We start from the raw sequence: 15,585 nt of genomic DNA on the forward strand, positions 1-15,585 counted from the left end.
GTTTCCGAAATGACTATTTAGTGAAATATAAAATTTAGGTGTTAAATTTCGTTTTATAATATTTGTGTGGACAAAATAACAGCCTGGAAACAACAGAAGTGTCATATTTGGCTTTGAAAAATAAATTAAATTATCCCTGAAGATATATAATGTTTAGGATGTTAACAAGTATGAGCTATATTTTTCTGTAAAGGTGCTATAAATGTTTCCTTTTCTGAGAAGTTTTCCGTTCTTAACAAAATATCAAAATGTTAATAATATTAAGTTAATTTGAGAAGCATTCACTAAAATGTTATTCTCACTCACCTAAAGCACAGTCGTTTTTTTTTTGTTTTTTTTTTTCAAAAATTAAAAATTAAAATTGAAGTTCCATAGATAGTTAATTATATGAAATATCACTAATATTATAATCGTATTAGTTTAGTTTCTAACATTTTTATTTCACAACGATTTAATGAATTTGAGACACAACTGCTGTGTCATAAAAGTCTTATGTTGTTTCTAAAGCCAAATTTAGAAAAAAAAAATGATAGTTAAGCTAATCAAACATTCAATTTGACTTTCATTATAAGCTATAAAGATTTTTTCATTATTTTAGAGTTGAGGCCATTCATCCAATGAAAAAAAAAGTATTTTTCAGGTTTTTTTCAGAAATCAAAATTCTAAAAATCATCTTTAATTATCTTAGTAATGAAGGTTAAAATTAAATTTCCCAAAGGAATACAAAACAAAATGGCAACTGCTAGGACGAATACAAACATGAATGAATGCGAATTGCTTCGCCGAACGCAGCATATTTTCAAAGCATATTTCTATTATGAAGAATATTTTTGATGTGCCTATGATTGCAAAAATAACGTGTTAAAAAAATACTTATAAAAGAAAAAGAAATGAGCCATAAGTTTAGCTATGTACTTCTGTAATGCATGTCATTTTAAACGACAGTTCACGTTTATAGTCAGTCGCCGAAGATTTGCTTCAAAACTTTGAATAAAAAATCTCAAAATCTTCGACTATCTTAATCCTTTAACGAATTCATTTAATTTATCAAACAATCTCATAACCTACCTAGAATAAAATGAGTTCTTTTGATTTCTATAATATTGGAAATGTGTGTTTTTTGATTGCAAATAGCAGGTGGGTTATAAATCGTTTCAATTTGCCATTTCCACATATGCTCGCCGCATCGGTTTCAATTCAGACAAAAGAACAATGGAAAGAACATAGTATTTCTTCGATCGACACACCTCAATGATTACATCTAATCGAAAATTATCTGTGATTTGGTGTCTAAAGTTTTCAAGCCCCTCTTTTTTTTTATGTATCTCATAGCTTGTCTGTATGTACAGGTTCAGGATAACAATTTCTTTTATTGTCTATTACTACCGTTCTTGTTCTGTCATTGTAACCGTAACTGCAGGTGTGTTTGTTTAATACTCTCTATTATGTAATAATGTACGATACTCTGTGCGAGAAATGTTTTTTTTTTACTCGTAGATTTTAATTTTTTTTTTTTAAAAATAAAATTTCATTGTTAAAAGAATTATATTTTTTAAACCGTGTTTTGTTCACCAAATTGTTTGTACAGTGAATTTCAAGACTTTAGTTGAGCAGCAGTCGTCTAAACAATGGGTAGTTAATTTTAAATACGGATGTAAGATGTTTTTGTGATAGATTTGTTGAAAATAATAAAAAAAGAGAGTTCTTCAAATTTTTGTACGCATTGTTTCTTCTTTTCTTGGAATTTTATTCCTTGTCATTTGGCATTTCAATAATTCTTTTTTTTGGTATTTATTCAGATAAGTTAACGGATCCATTTCAAGAAAGATGAATAATTTGCAGTCATGATACTCAACTTTTCCATACATATTGCTTTTCATTTCCATCTATTTTTTAAAATTTTCAAACAATTGAATTCTAACTTTTTTGATGAAATATCTATAGGATGCATATTTTTGATAATTTTTTTTTTCCTTCAGAAAAGTACTTAAAATGAATAAATGTTAGAAATTGCTATCCTATTGAACATTTGGATTTATCAAAATGATATTTCTTCATCAATGTTTCCTTTTATCAGTTAAATTGTTCTAAAAATAAGTTTTTTTACCAACAAATTCTATTTATAATTTTTTTTATTCGTTTTCTGCTTAGAAAAAGTTATTTTTTGTGATTTATTAATACCATGAAGCATCTATTGTTCTAACCGGATAAGAAAAAATTCAATTCAGTTTCATTTACTCGCACTATATTTAAATGGGTAACCATCAGCAAATGCCCCGCTATTTGATTCGTAATTTGTAAATACCCCACGATTCGTAATTGATTACCCCATGATTCATAAATAGCCCCATGATATTTCAATAAAAATAGAAGTGTAGTCAAAATAGTTCAATAGTTTTGTTTCTACTGAAACAGTACAACTGGCCAAATTATTATAACAATTTGTTATTTTTCTTAGTATGATTTATTAAAGTTTTTAGTATTCTGTTGCTGGGATAAGAGATTTGATTTGAGGCGGAATTGCTACAATTTATTTTTATTTATACAGATCTTCTTTAATGTTAAAAAATTTCGTTTCAAATCGTCGTGTTTCATGGGAACTGTATTCTGTCAGTTTTTTTTTCTGGTTTAGTTAAAGGTTTTCTTGGTTTTAATGTATTATAGAAATTTCTTGAAATTGTGAAATTTCAGAAGAAGTGAATTCAGTTTATTACTCTAGTGTCTAAAAACATCAAAAAACAAGCAATAAAATCACTTTATATTCATTTGCAGTCATTCAGCTATTTGTGTTATTCATTCACTGTAAAAATCTCTAAAATTTCCTGTCTCTGCGTGTCTAATATGCAATAATTATCATAGAATCAATTTTATTTCGTAAAATTAACGATCGGGGTATGTCCAATCTATGTCCAGTCATATCTAGCACCACAAAGGCTATTTTTCGAAAGTCATATGAAATGATGCTTTTTTGCTAATAATATGCTATTTTTATAATTGCGACTTGGCAACTATTACTCATGACTGTTAGGTCAAGTTTAGCCTATCTGAAGCCAGTGCTGTCCACGCTTATTTTGAAAATAGGGCAAAGGTTCAATATGGGGAAAAGCCACAGTCTTGTAAAAATGAAAAGCATTTGGGGTTTAATTTTTAATTATTTAAAAGCATACTCCAATGCTGCATTACCTGGACTCATGAAAATTTGCAGAAACTGAGAATAGGCCTGTGATTTTGATAATTTTCCATTTAAGTAGAAAAATGTCGCTAAATTGGCGATTTTTTTTTAAAAAGTTTAATAACTTTTAAAATATTTAATTTATTTGTCTGTTTTAAAGCCCAGATAATTCTTCACGGCAAGATTATTTATATAGTTCAAAATCATCGCATTGCTTCAAGTGTAAGGCAATATGGCCTTTTTTAATTTTCCTTGGCGACAGAGCTTCGAAAAACAGCGTTAACGTATACATTTGACAGAAAGCGTTTCCTGGGAGAAAAAATAATTTTGAGTCCATTTTCTAAAAAAGAGTTGCAAATGCTAAATCGTTTCAATAAAACGTTTCTTTCTTTTTTTTCTTTTTTTTAAATCAGAAATTAATAAATTTCTTTTTAAAACTGTTTATTCGAAATAGAAATTCAAATCTTCCAATAGAAGATTGTTTTTGCTCGTAATGTATGAATCGTCATTTATTTCTTTAATAAAATGTGGAAAGTAAGAAAATTGTTCCAAATAGAGGTCCCATTCTTCTTAAATATATTCTGCAAGGTCTAATCAAGTCAGAAAAGCACCGCTTTCAGAAGCTGTGACATTTGCGATTTTCTTAATCTGGCGGCAATTTCAGACCCATGGGTCGCGAGAATAAAAAAAATATAAATAATATGAATCGCCTATTCATCCTCTACTCCCCTCATTCGAGAATATAAAGCAGTGGTGGAACAATGAAAATTATGCACCGAGATCAACTTTACGACCACAAACGGTTGAATACATTTGTTTACAATGGGAGTCAGTTGGTCAATTTCATGACTTAAGACTACAAAACGTACGTTTCCGTAACAATCTTACGCTATAAATACAGTCATTTTACTTGCTGAAAAAAAGCACCACATTCGCCGCGTGCGAAAATAAAAAGCTTGCCCTGAAATGGTTGGAAAATATTTTATTGCAATATTATTTTTTTTTTTCTCTTCTAAAAAAGCTTTTAGTATACAATATCATTTCACTCAATGATATCTGGATCAGAGCTTAGGGAAAAAGGAAGGTACTACAAAAAAAAGTCAACGAAAATTATTCTGAAACGATGATCTCAATTTAAATTTGAAGCTAATAATTGTACCAATGGGTTTTTTATTTACCGAAATTTTTATTTTAGTGTATAGTTGTCAGAGAAACAGTATGTTTTAAATCGGAAAATTTATGATTTTTTTTATTTTTTATGGTTAGATAAAATCTTCATCGCAAAGTTAGTGTTCTAAAGTTGCACGGATAAAAAAATTTATCTAACTAGAATTGTAGTTAAGCATAATAATGATATATCTGGTGAACCAAACAAAAAAATTTTTGGTAATTTTGGTTAACAAAATCAAAATATACAGTATTTGACCCATTCGTTTTGTAATTTTTAAGGTCATATTGTAACGATTTATCAGAATTTCTGGTTTTCAAAATTATAGTTCTTATTACTACACACTTGATAAAAATTACAAAACTCACTAGTAAATTTATCAAATAAATGTCTTCTACACCCTGCTCTAAAGTATCATGATAAAATCAACAAATTTTGCCACTTTTACCAAAATCATTAGCAAAACGCTTCAATAAAAATGACCGAAGTTTTTGGTGTTCCCATGAAGCCAGAAGCACGGTAAATGTTGCTATATTCTAGTAGTTTCGACCAAACTTTTTTTTATTTTTTTATCAGTGTACCTTTGCAATACTTCTCACCTAATATTATAAGTTATACATTATTAAGAAACTTTGCAACCTTAATGTTGAATACATTTTCCACAACCTTAATAAGGTATTGGATTGGTTAATTTAGCAAGAATTTCATGCATGAGTTTTCGATTTACTGAAAATTAATAATAGCGTATTGCTCGTCAAAAAAGTGGTAGGTTTTAAATTAGAGAATTAATAAAAAAGAATTGTTTGTGGTTACATTAAACCTTTACGAAGATACTTAAAGGACTACCTCTGCGATACTTGCGCAAATTTTGCAACTCAGTGATTCTTAATATGATTCAAATATGCTGCAACCATTGTGGTGCAGATTTGCTGCTACCCTAATAAGGTGTTAGATTGAACAGTGTTTCTGTTCAAGTCGAACCATAGTTTTCTGTAATCAACATTTAAGTAAGATGTTCAACTTACCATCATAATTAAGATGCTAGCAAATTGAAACATCATCATGGTTCAAACTCTGTGTATAGTATACTTTAAAAAGAAACTGTTTAGTACCACAATTTTGCTCTTATTTTCTGCATTATTTATAAGTTGTCAAAATAAACCATATTATTGTGGGAATTAAATCTTCTTCAACTTGGTAACACGCTACTGTAGTTTATTTTGATCAAAAACTTGGTTTAATTTTTCAAATTATTAAGATTGCAGAAAGTTTGCATGGTATATGGCTTAAGTACTGATTTTATGATTCAACATTGAACTGATTTTTCTATTGTGATTATATTTTAATTTTTTTTGTTTCCCTCTTCGTTATCGAGAAAAATAGGACGCAGCATAAAAAAAATTAAGTTCGATTATTAACAGAATCTAGAGGGTTTGCTTGAATAGAAAAAAAAAATCGTGGTTAAAAAATTTAAATATGTTGGTATAAAAATAAGTGTATTTATGTTTGTCCAAAAGTTCCCCATGATTACTTAGAATTCAATTATATCANAAAAAAAAAAAGTCGATTTTAAATATTTTTCTATGAGATAAAAAAAACTGAATAACTAATGTTGAAACGATGTCTAAAGATCACTGGGAAAAAAATTTCGTTAGTAGGCTTTCTTTTCTTTGGTTTTCGATCTAATACAAAATTTAAGGCAACTTTCGATGACAATTAACACACTCCCCTTCCAGATGGCACACAAACGTCTGCTTGTCATTCTATGTTAATAAGAGTCCGCATGAAAACATATTCTTTCAAATGTTCGAATAGGTCAGCTCTGCTCTTTTAAAGCTAAATTTCTTCAATTTTTTTAGAAGTAGATCATTTATGAATAAACGGCTTTCGTATGATTCAATTCTATCTGAAAATTTAACTGCAGCAGGAAAGTTAAAATATGAAAGAGAAGTAAAATATAATGAATGATTTTTATAAACTTAGGGAACATTCCTACTGCATGTGGCTTGAACGTTCTTATAATGCACCCATCAAATTCTGAATGCCCAAATGTATATTTTATTTACATTTTTATTAAAAAATGTAAAAGTGGTTTGACAACTATTTTCCTTCTATTGCTGATGAACGCTAAAATAGAATTTCAAAAAACTCCTAAAACAATTTCTTCTTCTTTTTTTTAGCAATATATAGCTAACCATACAAAGAAGTCAAATATATAAAAATCTCAATTTTGAATTTTTTGTCGCTTGCTTTGATTTTTCAATTGCACGGCACTATTAGAACGACCACTTCCGCACGAAAATGGCAGCTATAACGTGAAGTTAGTACTTCGTGAGTACATAAAAATACCGTTAATTTGAACTCATATTTAGAAAATATTTATCTAGTTTTAGCAAAGCAATGCTTCACTTAAATATCAATTTGATAACAAAACAATTGATAATAGTGTCATTTTCTTTTCTAGCGTTGATGTATGCGTGCTATACTATACCCTATATCGATACTTAATCCCTTCCATTTCATCCTTCATGTCATTTTGCAGAATATATTCAATTTTCTTCACAGCACTCGTCATTATAACCACCCAAAATAATAAAAAAAAAAATGTGTTAAATCACGCTTTGCGAAAAGACGTTGATTTCTTATCTTTAATGTTTGGTATTTTTTCCCACTGCGTCTTACGCGACCCGCAAAGCTAAATGCTTTGCTAGGGAACCCATTACACAAATTAACATTAAAATTAAGAGCATTACAGTTAATTTTTTTGCTTAGGGGCCATACATAGGGATACATAGTTTGTCCATGCAAAAATCAGGTCCTACTCTTTTCACCCATATCATGTTGAGAGCTAAAAATAGCTTTAATGAAAGTATAGAGCGTGTGTATCCCTGTATCGGTGCCCCCTCGTACTTGTCTTCTCCGAGTTTATGTTTCCCGAATCATTTTTCAAAAACTTACTGTCGGAAGTCCGTTAAGTGCCTTTTACATAGTCTTTCTGAATGAAAATAAAAGGAATATGACAATCAGATGGCTGTATTCGCAGGGAGTCCATTCTGCTTAGGTTCATCCAAAACATTCCAAGAAGAGTCGTATTTATTTCTCATTTCTTCTGACATGGCTGGTTAGAGAACTTCTCGGAAGTCGATGGAAGCCTTTATTTATTTTTCTTCTTGTCTCTTTGAACGTTGGTTCTAATGAGGTGAGATATATAAGACGGAAAGAAGCAGTTTTCTGTAACCGTAATCATCGTCAAGCAGACACTCGCTCCATCCACTTGACTCCTGACTGCAAGAGAGGTTTTTCTCTCGATGGTGGAGTCCTGATTAAATAGCAGTTTTAAAGAGGGTGCTTGTGTTACTTAATCGAGTCATCGGAATATCAAATTTCGGAGTGAACCAGTTGTTTCATTCTTTTCATCTTTGGGAGGATAAGAAGCAAAACGATGTCCCCATCGCTTATTAAAAGATAAAATGTAACAATTGGAGTAGTATTTACTCGGAAGTTTTTTTTTCTTTTCTTGCTTTGATATCTGGAAGTTGTACACGGGATCTTAATGATGTGTTGAGTTTTGAGGACTTTTTATTTTTCCATTTCTGTTTAAGAAAAAAAGGAGGAGAAAAAAACTAATGGTCATACTCTTTTTCTTCCTTCACTGCCTTCAAATAGATGCTAATTGTCAGATTTTTCTGTAGTTAGGCTATTTTACAAAGATATTCCGTCTTACATTTCAAAAATTTCCTGTTTATTGATGATATTGTACGATTGTAAAAAGCTTAAAAGGTTTTTCCATGAAACTTTAAATAAATGTAAGCACACTGAGAAAAAAAAAATATGGCTCAAACTACCAGAATATGGTAAAAAAAAATTCGCATTTTTGGCTCTATGAGAACACCAAAAACCTCGATAATTTTTACCAAACGCTTTTGTAATGATTTTGGTAAATTTATTAATTAATAAACTATGGTTTTATAATACTTAATAAATTATAATTTGCTGTAATTTAGTATTTAATAATTTAGTATTATAATATACACCGAAGAGCCATTTCATTATGACCACCCTCCATCTATAACAATGGGCTCGCCCAGGTTTTCATGGTTTCTCGCCCAGGAACAATGCTTTCATGGGGCACATTAGGATCATAATACTCATAGAACAATCCTTGACGTCTGTAAGCTACTTGAACATAGTTGCAGACCAGGTTCACCCATTCATGGCAACAGTTTTTCCTGTGGGGGGTGGTGTTTACCAACAGGATAATGCATCATGTCATAAGGGTCGAATCCTCATGGATTGGTTCGAGGAACATTCTCGACTCTCGATTCAGTGACTTTCAAGTCATGTCTTGGCCCCCAAATTCACCTGACCATAATCTAGTAGAGCATTTGTGGTCCTACTTGGAAAACCAAATTCGTGCTGCCACGCTACCCATGTGAGGGAATTGCAGGACCAGTTGGTGAGCGCTTGGTACCAGATATCTCAGACTACCAGCACCTTGTGGAATCAATGCCTCGGCGGGTGCTAGCTGTTTTGAGGGCTAAAGGTAATCCTGCATGTTATTAGCATTGTGGTCATAATGTAATGACTCTTCGGTGTAATTTAGTAAAGTTGACAAAATATGTTAATTTTATCCGGATACCTTATTTATTTTTTATGTCGTTAATGAGAAAATTGACTGAAAACTTTCTCAACTTTCAATTTTAAAAGTCTAATTAAATTTCAGAAACCAAATTTTGTTAATTTGAATTTCTAATCTTGATTGTATGTATTCTAAAAATGTTGGGAAATGATTATAAATATGGTTGTATTTGTTTGGGATTGAGTACGTATTTTTTCTAGATTTTTCTTATCTTTTTTCTTGGGGGGGAGGAGATTATTGCTTGAGCTCAGCTCTCTCTTCATAAACCCAGGTTCCCTGACTCCAATGGAGTTCTGAAATGTGCCAAAAATATTAAAACCTTTGTTATTTTTAAGCAACAGAATTATAACTTATTAGTTTTATTTATTAAATAACCATTTTATTTTCTTCGAGAATTATGAAAGGTAGTTTCAGTAATAATTATGACATACTTATTATCTTATAAGGCTGATTATTACCGGGGAAAAGGAAAACATATTTCTGTCTACTCTAAACACGAAAAATAATTTCATCTACCTCGCGCCATGAAAGATGAACTAATTACAGTAATTGATTTTTGTTGAGCGAGCCATGCAGGTCATTTCGTAATGTTAAAACATGGTAGTAGATTCGGGCAAAAATTAAAATGCAACTTATTACTTATCTTCAAAATCTTTTTTTACGTTTAAATAAGAGTAGACTTTAATTTATTTGTATGCGAGATTCATCGCAGCAATGAAAGAAATGTATGTTACTAGCAGTAAAATATTAGATGCATTCGGATATCGTCGAACTAAAATGTCACCATTACATTACTTCGTCATTTTATTTATTTATTTATTTAAAAAAAAAAGGATCTTAGACATTAACAGTTAATTTGGCGGAGCANAAAAAAAAAAAAAAAAAAAGAACTTTTTATTAATGAAAAATTCGTTTGCATAATTTAAAATTTTCCCCTGTTCTAATAAAATATTAAAAAGACTTTTCACAACCTGCTGCTTACTTTATTCTTTCCGCATACTCTTAAATTTTAGAACACTTTTTCGTCTTCATCGAAAGTTCTTTAATCCCGAATGAAATATTTTCCCCTTGAATATTTATTTTCCAGATGACGATGAAATTTTAATTAACCGAAATTCAGTTTGAAGAAAAATGGGTGTTCCTTCCAGCTTAATGTGGGAAAGTAATTCGCTGTGGGAGCTAGAATGAAAACTTTAATTGAAAATTGTTTATTCACCTAAGGTATTATTTCACGTGGGGCAACTAAATCTTCATCTGCGCTTAATTATAACCGTGGCCCGAGATCCATATCAGCTGTGAGTTTAATGCCTTTCTTTTGTTTTTTCATCACCCTCTTTTTCTTCTATATTCGAAAATGCATCGTTTCCGGCTTTGGACCAATCAATAAGAAAATTAAAATTCCCAGTTGACGAATTTCACATTGCTTTTTTTCTTTTCTACACGTTTTTATTTGCAAATTTGATTGTGAAGTTTTTTTAGGATTCGCCATTCTGCGAGGTTTGGGTTCTTAGTTCGTTTAGTTTCCATGGCAAGTTTTTTTTTTCTTCTTTTTTGTGATGAAGAGGTTGTTGCACCAAAAGTTAGATTATTATTTTTCTACTTTTTTAGAGCAGATCTTTTGTGAAACACGTGTTTAGAACAGAGGAAAGTTCCTCTCTTCTTTTAATCGCACTGTGAGAAAGGGTCTTCGTTTTTTTTTTTAATATATTTACAATACATTATGCATATTTTCCTCTCTTGCACAATTGCTTGGCACCCCCCCCCCCCCCCTTGAATTTAAAACGAAAAGCGCCTTGCTTAAATTTTTAAAAATTGTTTTAATTCCAAATCAATGAACCTTGAACTATAATATAAACCAGTGAACAGCAGAGTAATTATTCTTCAATTTATTTGCTTTCCAATTTCATCAGAAGTTAAACAAAGAAATAGTAATTTTACTATTCAAATGCAAAGGTATTATTTCCTTATTTGCTTTCAAATTTCTACATAAAAACTTGAGAAAAATCACTTTCAATGATTTTTGAAGCAATACAAATTAGTGAATATAACAAATTTATTAATATAGCAAAGTTATTATTTCTTTATTTGCTCTCAAGTTTATAGATGTATGAACTTAATAAAAATTACTTTTTGACACCTATCTGTGAACTTTGAAATAATACAAACTAGTGAATTTAATATATAAAAGTTATTATTTCCTCTCTAAATTTCAACTATCGATAGATTACTATACCATATCTGGAAATTGCTTAATTTTGTAATTTAGCCTGTTGGTAAGCCGACCCTGAGTTTACGACTACTAATGTTCAACTCAGTAGACTTGTAATTTTGCACCCCCAATTCAGAAGACAAGGGAACTTCTAGATCAAGTATTGGGAGAAATTCATGGAGGATTTTTCGATGGAACTAACCCGCATTTGCATTACAAGGAGAGGAAAACCACGAAAGCCTCCCGCGGTTAGCTTGATGGCAAGGGGACTCTAACCCATGATTCGTTATGATTATTTTACATTACTATTTTACAGCAGCACTGAAGGTACTATTTATAGATGGCACAAAATATATAGTCCAGTCTCCTTAACTTTTATAAATTAGTTACAACTATTATAAAGTGTTCAATTGAATTTTGTTTCTATTCATGGTGAGTTTTAATATCGTGTCATCAAGTTTCAGAATAATATGGTTCAACTCAACTTGAAAAAATACTTGCGTTTTAAAATATTTGAAGGATATCGCGATTTAACACACTCTAAAATTTTTATCGGTATACTGCCGCCGATTGTCCCCCCCCCTAAACTATGGTGTATAAAAACTAGAATTCGTGTGATAATTAACCATTTAACATTTTAATTCGTGATGCAGTGCCAAGAAAAGAAAATCGTTACATTTTATTTTGTTTTTTCGCTTATTTTTCGGCACTGTCGGCATAGTCCACACTGTAAAAATGTCTTAGTAAAATTACGGTAGTAAAGAATACCGACTCTCAGGGTATCAGTGCCTTTTACCGTAAAATCCATTTTTACCGCAACATGTTACGGAACAGAAAAAAATTGACACACCGTAATTTTTACCGTAATGAATACCGTAAAATCACTGAGTCACTTTCATTAAATCAATATCAGTGTAAAAATGACGGTGAGGCATGAATGGATTTTTCAGATAATGCATCCTAAGTACCGGGACTTTATAAAGTATATTGATGCGGAATTTTTTTACAGTGTAGCCACATCGCTTTTAGAAATATGAACGGCGTACTCATCGATTAAAAATCTAGGATCGCTAAAAACTAGATAAAATAATGTAAAATAAAATCTCCCGACCATTGTTCTCTTTTCCTTCCTAATAATCGTCCCATAGAAGAACCATTGACTCTTCGCTGTGGAGTTTCTTAAAAAACTTCAGGACACAGACACAACCTTATTTATAGCAAACTGTGGGGATGAAAAGAGAGAAAAAAAAAAAAAAAAAACAGGAAAACAGTGTGCGTGCCCCTGTATTTGGCCTCTTGCCAGTAAACTAGAGACATGCATAAATCAAAGAAGTCATTTCTGACTTCTCTCTTCTTATACTCAGGTTCAACGAGAACATAATCCGATTCTCTCCCTTCGCAAAATTTGTGTGTTTGTTTTGTTAGTCAACACCGAGACGATATTCGAACATTTTGTCTTCTACTTGTTTACATTTATATTTGAGAATGTTTGGAACATCCTAACGAATCGTTTGCTAAAAAATCTCTTAACGATTCAATTCCATAATCGGTAACGCTGAAAAGCTCTTCATAAAACTGGCTAAAAATACTATCAGATCATATTTTAATCGTAATCAAAAAATCGTTTTTTAAATTGTTCTAATATTTTTTTTAATTGTTATTTAAAACTTGTAAAATGGGTAATTAAGTTGAATGATAATCTGGTGTTCTATCTTTTGTATCTTAATAAATAATGTAGTATTATCTTTTTCTAGGGGAAAAAAAAAAAAAAAAAAAAAAAAAACACGGAATCCAAACGTATAATACAGGCCTAACGCTTCCCCGTTCTCACTGTACTAATGGTATAGTATTTTCCACTCGTTTAAAACATCTTGTTTAGGACAGATTAAATACTCAATTAAAAGTCATTTTTCTTTCCTTTTATTTTTTCCATTAAGTACTTTTTTCCTGACACTCTTTTGTTTAATTGTTTTCTGTTTTATCTCGTTCTTTCTTCTTTTTTTTTTTGTAAAAAAGGAAGGATATTTTTTATTGATAATTTTTTCCCCCAATCTGTGTATATCTAACTGAAACATATTACAATAAAAAAAAAAAAAATTTAGAACTAATTTTTTTTAAATGTAAGGAAAATGCCTAAACGACATCTTTTTATTTAAGTAGTTGATGTATTTATGTAGTAGCATGATGGAGTATCCTAAAAATGAAGTGAAGAAAAAGCGTTTTTTCATGACGCGTGTCATGAATTTTAGAATTTTTTCACGCTCTAACAAAAAGTTATGATTATACAATAGAGTACCTCTATGTCTATGCAATATGTTATTATGACATTACCGCTATGTGCAGTAATGACGCTGTGTTTTGGAAACACCTCCATTTATGAACACTTGAAACCCTTTTTCATCAGTCGTTGTTTCGTTTGCTGTAACTTTTCTTTTGGATTATTTGCATTATAAAAGAGGTTATATTATGAATGTTACAGCCAAAGAATAAAACGCCGGCATTCTGTAGAATGTCCTGGGCATTGTAATGTCAGTCGCTTTTATGCAAACTATGAGCATTATTTATAATACCTAGACATTCTATAGAATGACACGTGCTATTTCGACAAAGTATGAAAAATGGTTCTGATAAGACTTATATAAATAACGTGTATTCCTCAAAAATAGAAATGGTATTCTAAAAAATAATGAGAGTATAGAGTGCTATTAAAAAGTCGTCCAAAACAAAATTTACGTCTTTCTTATGGATGGGGAACAAAATTTCCTTATAAAAAAATAAGAAATTAAAAGCATGATAAGCTTAAATGACATTTTGAATTCATTTTCATTACGTTCGAAGCGAATAAGAGATGTATATCATACTTGACCGGTTTCTTTGGCATTCTATAAAGAGATTAGGAAATGTGTGAAATATGAATCTTTCATACATTGCAACTGGTTTTTTAGACATGATATACAGTTCCTAGGCATTCTATAGAATGCCGGATCCAACACTTTATCGGTAACATTGGTTATTGGGGGAAAAAATATCATAAATTTTTTATTTTAACTCCATAATGGCCAGCCACAAAAAGTGGTACATATTTGCTCATAGCAGTATATTTCTGTCTTTTACCACCTTTGCTTTCCCTGTGCTTTCACTTCAGATCTAAATAGAAATTATTGTGTTAAACAGAACCATTTCTCTACAAAATAAATCCTTAAGATGAAACTCTGTTGCTACCCATTTGTCTACGTTTAAAAAAGAAATTGTTGTTTTTTAATAAAACGGCACACAAAGTGGTGAAGAGAATAATTCTGCAATATGTTTGTATTTTGAAATTTTGAAGTATTTTAAACTTTATTGTTTATTTTTGGTTTACCTGACTCCCTGTTTTTATACTAATATAAATGAAACAGAATTTCTCATGAAGCTTTTCTCACACAGTATAGCTTCCTCGAAAGGACGGTCTATATTTATAATTTTTTTTTTATAACAACACGTTCTTGAAACTTTCACTTTTAGACTGTGAAATAAAAAGTATTCTGGTAGTTTTCATGATATGTTTTCTGAAATGGACTCATGTTTACATATTATAAAAAGAAAAAGAGGCGAGTTTAAAGGTAAAAGTACTGCAATGAATGTACTTAGAAATTAATTAATACTTTCTGATTGATGATGTGTGATATTTATTCTTTGTAGGGAAAAGCTTCGATCACATACCACCCCATTCAGCAGGTCCTATTCCATACCTGGTATCCTCCTATCATCCACATAATGGATCTCTGGGACCCATGCCCATGGTGAGTACCCTCTTTCATTTAATAAGAAATTATAGAGATAGAAAATAAAGGTATAATAGCCATTATTTTAGAAAAGATTGAATTGACATGGTTTACGAAAAAGGGAATAAAATGACGCGTTTAATTGAAGCTTAAAACATACTTTTCACGATTTTAGATTTTCATGGGAGAGAAAAAAAAAAACGTTTTATTTAAGAAATATAATTTTACTGTGCTAACATAGGTTCGTGCCCTCGTCAGCAGAAATAAGCATCCCCTCTCCTCGCATTCTAACGAGAGAGTTTGGTTTTTAGCTTTAACTTTGACTTTTTTTGTAGCCTAATTTTAGGATTAAATTCAAATGAAAGCGGTAACTTTAAACAAAACAAAATTTTAATTTTCATCCATTTTATAAAATTTTGTGTAGTTTGGGTAGTTTTTCTTTAGAAACCTTTTGTATTTCTCTTCTATGGTCAATTTTTTTTCTTCCTATTCTTCCTTTCTTTGTACTAATTTCAAATTTTAAAATTTTCCAAACGTAATTTTTTGTTACCTTTTTTTTACATTAAAAAAATATGTAAAAGGGGTTTTAATGTCGCACCTAAACATTCCTGTTTTCCCTCTTTCCCCCCTTGT

The 15,585-nt window shown here is 30.6% G+C and overlaps 1 protein-coding gene across 2 annotated transcripts in view; it reads left to right on the plus strand.

Moving 5' to 3' along the window:
- Positions 1-15,585, plus strand: part of LOC107450033 (protein pangolin, isoforms A/H/I/S) — a 155,697-nt gene that overhangs the window by 28,735 nt on the left and 111,377 nt on the right. For both annotated transcript variants that reach the window (XM_021144539.3, XM_021144540.3), the window contains exon 3: positions 14,870-14,970. In XM_021144539.3, the coding sequence (XP_021000198.1) occupies positions 14,870-14,970 (101 nt within the window). The remainder of the gene's footprint in view (positions 1-14,869; positions 14,971-15,585) is intronic.

This window comes from Parasteatoda tepidariorum, chromosome 4 (assembly GCF_043381705.1).
Source record: "Parasteatoda tepidariorum isolate YZ-2023 chromosome 4, CAS_Ptep_4.0, whole genome shotgun sequence".
NCBI lineage: Eukaryota > Metazoa > Arthropoda > Arachnida > Araneae > Theridiidae > Parasteatoda > Parasteatoda tepidariorum.